Raw genomic sequence first — 10,799 nt, forward strand, 5'->3', positions numbered from 1 at the left:
GGATGGGAGGGGAGATGGGGGCGTCCTGGAAAACAGAGGGGGCACCGGGGCTCGGGCCACCACCCACGGGGAGAGGCCCCGGACCACGACTGCACCCACATTGCAGAACGGGCAGCTCCGGCTCTTCCGTAAGTTTGTGTTTGTCGTTCATACTTCCCAGTACGTATCTTCTGAGTCCTTTAGCACACAGAGCTGCGTGCCCCTGACGGCTCCTGGGATTTCACCAAAGCTTTAAAGTAGAGCGTGTGTGTGCCTGCGTATAGTCTGTTACTGAGCAGTACAAGAGGGAGGACCTATTCTGCTTTAAACTTGAAAGCTGTGTCACTACATAAAACACCCCTTGTTTCTCGTGTGCGTCTTTATCAACTTTACGGGAATATTTCTTTACTGCAATTTTGCACGTGAATTTATCTAGAGGGCCGAAGTACTTCTTTCATATGGTGCATTACGCACTAAATATTCTTATAAATAGGGTCATCTTTTAAAATGAAAGTCTACGTGTCTGCTGTATAAGAGACACGAATTTTTCAGTAGAGCAGAAGATGCTTTTACAAAATCATTCAATTATCATTTTGGAGATCTGAGCTTTCTAGAATTGTTTTCCTATAGGGTTTCTCTCTCACGGACATGCGCTCAACATTCATAACTTGGTTGATGTTCAAAATCTCGTGAATAGGCCCATCGTAACAGGGAAACAGAATCCAGGAGCAACAACAAAATCTCTGTTGCCAAATCACGCTAACAGAAGCATCAGGGTCTTGGAAAAGCAACTTAGCCATTCTGAGGCCCAGTGGCTTTCACTGTAGAAGGCATATTTTTTCAATCTTTGCCAGGGTACCTGGGACTTAAGGAGACAATGCCCGTCAGGGGCTGGGTTTCTTGTCCCTTTCACCGACGGCCACACGCATTTATGGAAGCCCCACAATGGGAAGCCAGGCAGCCCGCCGTGACTCTGGGGGGCGTGCTGGTGCGTTCCTCTGGAGAGTCTCCACGAGAAGCAACGTTGTCTTTCTCGTGATATCACTGAACGCAAAGAGGAAAAGAACTCCAAAGACGCCAACGCCTCCATGGCACGTGAAATTCGGCAGGTTTCCCCATCCCCTGCCGTCAAACACCTGACAGATTCAAAGAGTTCAGGAGCCACCGTTGAAGGGGAGCGAGGGAAGGAGGGCGTGGAGCGGGCTGGCACCGCCGAGGGCAGGGCTGGCTGACGCCCTCGGGAGACGGTCACAGAGTCTGTCCCGCCTGCTCTCTGTTCCAGCTCCTGCTGGACTTTCTCTGAAGACCGACGCTCTCTGAAAGCACCGGCTGTTAGTTCTCTTGTTTACTGCCTCCTCCCCCAGGTGGAATCACCCCGAGGTGGGGCCCCACAGAGTCCGATGCACGCGCCCAGCGCCTCGGACACTGGTCAGCTGACTGAGGGAATAGGTGGCATTTGACAACACCTGGGATGCAGTTAGGTGACAGCTGCTAAGGACCACTGAGAAAAATGAAATAATACGGATAAAGCTACTTACTCCCCTTAAAAACTGCTTTCTGAATCCCTTTTGAAAATGGCTTCGTTAATAATGTATTAATGGTTATGCTCTGCATGTTTTAAAGAGAAAGTAATTATAACAGCATTCTTGCACTTTGGATTAATAAATCAAGAAATTTAGCATGAGCATCACAAGTTCATTTAACTTCAGCTGATCATAGGTTGGGTTTAGGCAGGTGGTGGACCGGAGAATCCCACATTAAGCTGGCCATGTTTACCAGAGATCCACATGAGCATGTGGAGTCCGTTTTAGACCACCACAAGTAATTAAACGATATCTGAGTCTTGATCATTTTTAAAAGTCTCCTACACGTACTAAATTATAAAGTAGATCCATTTTTAAGAGTCCTTTTAAAATCCATTTCAAATACACATTGCTTTAATAATTACAGCATTCTAACTTAAGGAAAAAATTATTCTGAGACATGATAAATACAAGCTACTTGGAAAACCTGGTATGTATGTATTTGTGCATGATCATTCCATAAACACTTATGAAATACTATGGAACAGCAATATACGCATTTTAAACCTTACGGAGCCACAAAAGGCATCATTCTTGTTGTGACAGGGACCCGATACATATTATTCACAACAAAAGCAGCCCGAGCCTGGTGGCTAGGTGTCCCATACTTACAGCTTGAGCTTCCTCATCATCAAACGTCAGCAGCTCCAGAGTGCAGTCCCCTTCCAGCGGACGGTCCAAGTCCCACAGTTCGCCATTGACCTTGGCTATCACTGCGCTTTCAGCCAGCTCTTGACTAGTGAGAGAAAAGCCACTCGGCAGTTAACCTTATCCCGGGCTAGAATGATTCGCTAAAACAAAGGATTGAAATAACTTCTAGGGGCTTGTTTCTTTTTTTTTTCCAAGAGGATAAAAAGTACCAGTGCAAACTACTGGGACAGATCGGTTTTTTATTCTGTAACATTTCTTTTAAGTACAAGAGGGATATATGTTCACTGTAGTGAACTTGGAAAACAGAGTGAAACGAAGATCACATACACATCTTCGCACCCAGAGGTAAGTACTCATAACATTCTGGTACATCCCACCCCTCCTTTACACACACACACACACACACACACACACTTTTTAAAAAGCATGGTTGCCATGGAAATTTTAGAGCCCGCTTTATTCCAGCCCTGCCAGCAGACAGACTTCCAGCTGAGCCCAGAAGCGGCACCGTTGTTAAGAAAGCTTCCACTCCTGCACAGACGCCTCTGCACAGGCGGCTCGGTGGCCTCTGGGACAAGCCCGCGGACGTGGAATCGCTACGTCAAAGGACGCGAGCCTCTGAAAGGTTTCTGAACCGACTATCTGAGTGCACCACTTCCACGTGTCTCAGAAGGTTTTTTAAATCGTGGTCGATATCATGTTGGAAATCAAATTACTTTAGTTTGATTTATTTGATTAACTCAAGGAAATGTTTACTGGCCAGTTTTACTTTTATGAGCTGCCCATGTCCTTTGCCTGTTTCCTATCTAGGTGTTATGTTAATCTTTTTTGTGCGTTATCGTTTAAATAAAATTTACTGTTTAAAAATGGACAAAAATAACACGTTAAGAAGCCTGGAAAGCACAGAAAAGAACAGCGTCCTCAATCCCTCCACCCAGAAATGACTGCATGTCCACTAGCTGTACGTCCTTCCACAATTTTGGACCAATTACGTACACCAATACAAACTCACTTTCAGCAGTATCGTTCTATGCATTATTTGGGAACCTACTTCTACAGGGGACTGTTCCAAGTGGCGTGGGAAAAGTAGCCCAGCCCCCACTCGGAAAGGCCAGTGGGGAGCGAGCTTGGCACAGAGGACCCACACCCACGGATAGGTTCTGTCGTAGGGAACCAGGCCTGCATTGTACCTGGGCTGCTTTGAGACTTGCTTTTGCTAAAACTCCCTCACCCTGGATTGAGGCAGTAAATGTTTAGTGCGTATCTCTAAAGTAACTTCCTAAAATCTGTGCTAAACCTCCCAAGGAGGGAGTGTAACCAGTTCAACCACTTTTCCCCCTGATCTACAACATCCTTCTCTTTGAGTAATTAGCAACATTCTTTCATTATCTGTAAAAGGTAACCACCTACAGCATAGTAAATGAGCAGGGATAATTACCTATGCAACCAACTCTCCATTAACCAAGGGAGCAAACAGCATACTTTAATAAAGCTATTATTTCTAAACTTTGACATCCGGCCACCGCACTGGATCCTTATTTGTTCTACCTGTTTTTCAGTTAATACTCTTCCCTAGAGTTTCCTTCTTCATTGTTCTTTTTCTAACTGTCTCAGTTGAATTCTTAATCTGTTTCTTTCTAGCCTTTCTTATTCTAAAACAAAAGCCTTCTGTACTACAAATCTGTGTCTGGTCACCACTTTGGATACAGTCCATGCATCTGGACACGTATTCTCCTCATAGAAAGTGTTTCCTAAGAATTCTGTGTTTGTTTTTATTTCCTTTCACCTGAGTTATTTTGAAGAGGCTTTTTTTCAATGTCCAAGTTTTACTGTTTGCTTTGCTGTCATTTCACCTGGTTACTGAGTACATGCCTGATTCCGTTTTACCCACAGCACTCGAACTGCATGTTCCTGTGTTTTGTTAAGATTCTGAGGAGCGCAAAGACTGGCCGCAGGAGCCAAGAGACAGGCGCCATCCCTACCTGCAGAGCGCAGAGACCGGTGAGCGGTCCCCAAGCCTATTTTACAGTGTCGTTGTTCAAACACGGGTAACCTTAAGTTCTGCCTGTGTGATCTGTCAGCTCAGAAAAGCACAGTAAAGTCGACTGCTTTGGGTTTCTTATTTTATGCTACATTGTTTAATTCACAGAGGTTTGTGACAAATAATCAGGGTGGGTTATCATGTTCATCTATCCTTAAAATGTGTCTCGTTATCCCATTCTAGGATTTTGGTCCGGAGTTCTGCTGTCTGATAGTAAAATGATGATGACCACTGCTTTGCTCATCCTTTGGTCTTGGACAGTGTTATTTTTAGACACTCCCGCAATCCCTCTGCAGGACTTGCAACCTGACTCTTTATCAGTGAACATAAAGTTACTTTTGCCTCAAAACCTGTTTTTCTCTAGCACATCGATCCATCTCTCCTGGAAAACACAGCAATGGGCTGGGAGCGGCCTTCAGGGTACACGATGTGACATAGGCCGAAAAAGAAATATGACCTTAACCATGGCTTTCAAGGGAAATCCAAGCATTTCCATTGATGCAAAGTCTGCTGTTAAAATAGCAGGTGCTTATTTACACGGTGGTTTGGAGTCACAGCTTCTGTAGAACTCTACTCAACGCTAGGAATTAACGTCAGTCCAAACAACACACTTTCACTAATGGATTTAAATTCCAGGAAGGTCAAAGTACTTATTCAGGCTGATAATAAGCCTAACACAAACATGTTCAATCTACAATTAATAAGCCTTTTGTACATTCCCAGAGACACTTCAGTTTTCAGAGTATTTTCGTATATACCATTTCACTATTTACAACCTCATAAGGTAAATGAGGAAAGTATTATTATTTCAAAGAAGATGCAAGAACACAGGCTTGCAAAGCTTTCAGGACCTGCCCAAGTTGGTCCATCGAGCTATCCGACATCAGCTACTGGTGGAACACTGGCTTGAGTTACGTCTCCTGACCCCAAGTCCAGCTGAAAACCTGCAAAAACTCAAACCTCGGCAACGAACCAAGTCAATGTCATGCGTCCTGTCAAGGATTCTACTCTATTTTCCTCTACTCTACGCTTTTACGAAAACCCTAAAATCTGGATGTTCTAAGAGGATGAGATTGTGCTCTGATATTTGATTACTCATTTAAATGGCCTCGTCAGAAGCCAGAGGGGGTAAAAAAAAATATAACTGATTTCATCTGATGTAGTCAATGAGTAAGAAGAAAAGATTTGAGTAGTCCCCAAGAACACGTTTCAACAAGCCCTGGCTTACAATACTCGATACTGACAGCTTCTCCAAACCATGGTTTACCTGATGCCAGAGGCCACTTGGTAAGGCGTTGTCTTCCAGACTTCCCCTTCGACGGTTCTCCCATCAGCCACTCTTACTGTGATCCCATTGCTTGTGTCCCCCTTTTTTTCATGAGTAGCAAATAACAGCTGATGATCTTTCTTCAGTGTTTCAAAAAGCTTCAACCGTTCCTTTATGAAATTTGGTGGATTTTTCACCTGAAAAATCATTAGTGGACACTAAGGTCAACTTGCACAGCACACTTTTTCCCAACGGCTCAGCATTACGTAAGTCCCGCCCCCTTCTCAGCATGCCACAGGCCGTGCCCTGTGCCAGTCTCTACTATCCCTCCAATCCCGCCCTCCTCCAGAAGGCTCCTCTTACCTCCTTCTCAGCTCTCACGGTCCAGCTCCAAGCCCAGGCCCGCTAACTACTGCGCCCACTGGTATGTCCCTTTTCCCCATGTTCAATACCCATGGATGAGGAGTCACATAATTCAGCACTTACTTATACACCAGCTGACCTTGCTCTCCAGCTGTTCCGCCTGCTGTTGTCTAAAATCCTCAACTAGACTCAGCCCTTTAAGGCTATGGAGTCCCTCTTCACTCCTAACAAAGGCTGGTTAACACAAAGGAAGAGCTCAACCATCTCAACGTATACAGACTAAGGAGCAGTTCACAGCTGCATGGTTAGCTCATCGCTAAATCAAGACTTCTTAAATCTAAGGAATGCAAAGTTTTAAATACACTACTGTGCCCCGAATGGCAATTTGATTAGGAATTATGTTTTTTTAACAGAAAAACCCGAGGTATTAACTATATGAGCATATTTCAATGCCACGTAGTCTTGTACATTATTTCCATAGCAACGACTCACCTCACTGGCAGGTTCCTCTTCCTTCTTCTTTTTACTGTCCTTTTCTTGGTTTTGACTAGCAAGAGGCTGAGAAATAAAGGGAAATTGTAAACAACTCACACCAATGACAAGACAGAGCAACATGTCTGAAACCTGAGGGAGGAGGGGGACATGCCAGCGGGCAGCAAGTGCCCCCCCCCATTTAGAGGCTCATAGCTGGAGTGTCCTGAGAACCACCTACAACCCCCAACGGGCAAGGTGTTTTCTGAGGTTTGGCCTTTCCTGCCTGTGCATTTCCATATATTTTTGCTCAGAACAGGCAACACACTTTAACATATTTAATGTATTTTAAAGTCACTGGAAAATGGTTCTGTAGCTGCCACCAGAGACTTCAATCATATTACTTCATGATTTTTTTTTACCGTGGTTTTCCTTGGGAAAGGACTGAAAAAGATACCATGGTCTGAAAAAGCCTTCAGAACTTAGGATGTATCACATTACAGAAAGATAATGTATCCTTCAATGAACTAAAATAGCAAAACCCCATATTAAATAATGATGTTACATATACAGATCTCAACACAAAACCCCACCCACCACCTGTCCTAACTAGCTCAGAACTGCCATCCTTAGAGAGAACGTTCACCTATGTAGCTACGGTCTTCCTGCCCAAGGAAAGAACAGAGCTTTAAACGCGCCAGCTTTTTTTTTTTCTTCCAACCAATGGAAAATGCTATTTCTGCTACTGAAAAAAATGTGTGGCAGCAATTTAACGGAAAAGCTAAGCAGGTGCACCATGAGGTCAGTCTGGCGATTGCTGCAAAGGCTGGGACTCCGCGGTGTCCAGGCCACTCCGCGGTTCCGCAGGAGGGAACCTGAGAGCAGGGAGCGCCGCAGGGTCTGGGCGGGACCAGGCCCCGCACACCCCCCGGAGCGGCCCGCACCTGCCCCTGTCGTTCCCGAGAAAAACGCTGCGCGGGCACGTCGCGGGTCGCGGCGCTGCCCGAGGCCTAGGTGGCGTCCCACCCGGTCCCTCGCCAGGAGTCCCCATGCCCCGCTACCTGCGCGCCGGGAGCCAAGCGCCCGGCCTCGTCCTGCGCTGCAGCCGCCGCTGCCGCCTGCGTCGCCCTCTCCAGGTTCACGTGGTGGCTCAGTTCCTCCGCAAGGCACGCCCGCAGGCGGTGCAGGCGGTAGCTCAGGTCGCGGTTCTCGGCCCGGAGCTGCGCCACATCCCGCGTGAGACAGGGCCCCTCGGCCAGGCACCGGTCGGGCGCGTTCAACAGCTCTTCCCTCAGGCGCAGGACTTCCTCCCACAGCCAGGTGATGTCCTCCTCCTGCTGCTGCAGGCGCAAAGCCACCGTCTCCGCCGTCAGGGCCTCAGTCGCCATGGCACCCGCCTCCCTCGTCCAGCGACGCCGCGCTGGGTGGGTAGGGAGAGGCAGCAGCCACCCGTAATGCAGGGCAGCTACTAGGAACGAACTGCGGGTCGCCGGCGCTGGGAGTAGCGTGACCGCGGTTACGTACACGGCAGGGGGGCGGGGCTACATGGAGGCGTGGCTGCGGTTACGTACCTAGCAGGGGCGGGGCTACGGGGAGGCGTGGCTGGGGTTTGTACACTGTCGGGGCGTGGCTATGGAGAGGCGGGGCGACGGTGCGAGGCGGGACTGCGGGTTTGTACACTGATGAGGCGGGGCTACTGGGCCAGCACACTGCAGGGGCGGGGCCGAGGCTGACCACACTAAAGCAATAGGGGCTACCGAGTGCGGAATCCCGCGGTGGCTTCGTCCCGGAGAGTGAGGAGGGGCCTGAATAAACTCAAGGTACTCTCAGGCCATAAACTTGTCGCCATTCCTCGGCTGAAACAAAAATCGTCCAGAATCTTGTGAAAATCATATGTCTCCCCTTGGCAGTACGGCGCCTGTCTTAACCCTACAGAATTCTGGCTTTCGCTATTCTTGCAACTTACATCAACGTTGTAAAAGTGGCTGCTGAGAATCAGCCTCCTTGGCCTTCATGCTGAGGCTGACCAAGAGCAGAGGCTGGAGGCTGCTGGGCCAGGCTACACAGAAGAACTCGACAAAATTTTAAATCTGACCGGCAGTTGCTATAGTGTTCCTCGAGGCTGGGGCAAATGCCACCCACATATGTCTTTGGTATCCCTCATAACCTTGAGCACAAACTTTCCTGTAGTGGGAATGAAAAATGATTCTATTAACATTCTTAGGGGTCAGAATATGGGAAACTTAGAATGTTCCAAGCTTTTTACAAATATTAACGATAATACTTTTAACAGGAGATACTCTTAAACATTTTTAGATGAAGACACTGGAGCACAGAGAGGCTAAGCAAATGGACAGAATTCACACAGCCACTGCATGACAGAGCTGAGATTCAAACTCAGAATAGCTGAGGCCAGTGTCTTTGCGACCTAAATGATGGTACATTTCAGCCTTGGTAAAATGGAATTGGATGTATCGTGTGATGAGATGCAGTTAATAAATGCCTTTGGAGTTCCAAAGTTATTTACATTAAGGGAACTGGAATTGCAAACAGCTCCCAGGAGAAGGTTCCGTAAAGTATGGCACTAAACCCACTGTCTCTTTCTCATACCCTTCCCCAGGAAGCTTCTGGACAGTGACAGAGACTCAGTCACTTCTCAACCTTCTGTCACCAGATTTCTACTACTCCCATTCTGCAGCGACCTTTGTATTGTCGTGGGTCAATCAGGTCAGGGGACCCCATGTAGGTGCCCCACAAGTTTCCTCTGGCTTCTTGGCAGTTCGTCTTTCTTGGGCCCCCAACCCCAACCCACAAACAACCACTGGTCTGCTTTCTGTCACTATGAGTTAGTTTTCATTGTCTAGAGATTTCTGTAAATGAAATCATACAGAATTACTTCTTCTTTTGTCTGGCTTTTTTGCCTTTGCATAATAATGTGAACCATGGCATTGTAGGGATAACCAAACCAGCTATACTGTAGGCTAATTGGTACAAAGAAGAGTTTGGTTCCTATGGCGTAGTGGGAAAATGACATTGAATGAAATGACGTCATTCGAGAACCTGCTGTGCATTCTGCTCAACTTTGCTATGTAAACCTGAAACTGCTCTGAAAATGTCTATGAAAAAAAAAGAGGCCTGGATGGTGTGGCTCAGCGGACTGAGTGCTGGCCTGGGCGAACCAAAGGGTTGCCGGTTTCTCAGTCAGAGCACATGTCTGCGTTGCAGGCCAGGCCCCCAGGTGGGAGCAAGCGAGAGGCAACCGATGGACGTATCTTTCACACAGCGATGTTTCTCCCTTCCTCTCTCTAAAAAAAAGAAATTAAAAAAATCTTTTAAAAAAGAAAAAGAACAGAAAAAAATGTGGACTGAAATACTGCACAATACCACAAGGTGGCACTATTTCCCTCAGAATTTTCAATGCGCGGCCCCAAGGACCCACAGGGCTGGTGCAGAGGGAAGCAGTGGGGATTCTAGGACTGCCCATCCGGTTTTTCACGAGGCTCAAAGCGCTTCACAATATTGTCACAGCCCAGCCCCGGGTGTGTGCTTTCAGTGGGTGTTCTACAACGTAGGTGTATTATTCTGCACGTATGTTGAGGCCAACAGATCAGGTGACTGCTGCCTATGAAAAGATTGTTATTCCCAGTTCCCCAGAGGAGGGGGTCCAGGAAGTTAGAGGAAAACACGTCTGAGCCTTTATTTTAGTTTCCGTAGTAAGAAACAGGCAAGGCAGGGTAAGCAGGCTTAGGATCGGCTAGTTGGCATTTTGGCAGGCTCTGGGGGTCTCGGGGCTGTCCCTGGCTGTCTGGTGCCTGACGGTGGGGTGATTCGGGCAGAGGGATGGTGGCCTGGAGTGTGAGACCCTGGTGAAGGAGATGGTTGGGAGATGGGCTCTGGATTGGCTAGTTTGCATCCAGGCCAGTCCTTTGCTGTCTCCAGGAATTGGCCTCCAGGTGTCACACCTCCAAGGACAATGGTAGTCTAAAGTTATTTTCTCACAGTCTCACGTGAAGTCAGAAGCAAAGGCAGGAAAAGTCTTCTCTCCCGGTTCTGGCTGCCCGACCACCCCAAGGGAGTTTTGATTTCTGAAGAATATATTTTCCACCCCAAGGCGGTAGAAAAATATCTAATTGTTTCTATAAACCCAACAGGCAAGAGTATTTCAATAGCCACAGATCTTTTTGTTAGTTTCCTAAATGGGAAAAAGGAAGACATACTTGGGCTTCATTAAACCATTCCTGTCTACCCACACACGGTCTTAGGGTGGCTCCCAGAGGGGAGACATGTATGGCGTGGGTGGCAGAAGGACCCTGATGCCATCATTCACTCACGTGGGCACCTGGAGAGGAACAGGAGAGAGGGTACCTGGGGGACAGGGCTGGTCACCCACAGACCCAGCCGTGGAGTGTCCTGAGGTTACTCCAGGGCCTGGGACATCCTGGGC

The 10,799-nt window shown here is 47.5% G+C and overlaps 1 protein-coding gene across 3 annotated transcripts in view; it reads right to left on the minus strand.

The window, feature by feature from the left end:
• The window catches only part of TARS3 (threonyl-tRNA synthetase 3), a 37,781-nt gene extending 29,930 nt beyond the window's left edge, over window positions 1–7,851 (minus strand). For all 3 annotated transcript variants that reach the window (XR_006784098.1, XM_045825103.1, XM_045825102.1), the window contains exons 1-4: window positions 7,417–7,851; window positions 6,377–6,442; window positions 5,522–5,718; window positions 2,175–2,298 (exon numbers count right to left, since the gene is read on the minus strand). Coding sequence is in view for 2 of the 3 variants with exons in the window: in XM_045825103.1 (XP_045681059.1) it covers window positions 2,175–2,298; window positions 5,522–5,718; window positions 6,377–6,442; window positions 7,417–7,743 (714 nt within the window). In the remaining variant the exon portion in view is untranslated. The remainder of the gene's footprint in view (window positions 1–2,174; window positions 2,299–5,521; window positions 5,719–6,376; window positions 6,443–7,416) is intronic.
• Window positions 7,852–10,799: the final 2,948 nt, after the last annotated feature.

The sequence above is a fragment of the Phyllostomus hastatus genome, unplaced genomic scaffold, assembly GCF_019186645.2.
Source record: "Phyllostomus hastatus isolate PE091 unplaced genomic scaffold, TTU_PhHast_1.1 phas_scaffold_555, whole genome shotgun sequence".
Taxonomy (NCBI): domain Eukaryota; kingdom Metazoa; phylum Chordata; class Mammalia; order Chiroptera; family Phyllostomidae; genus Phyllostomus; species Phyllostomus hastatus.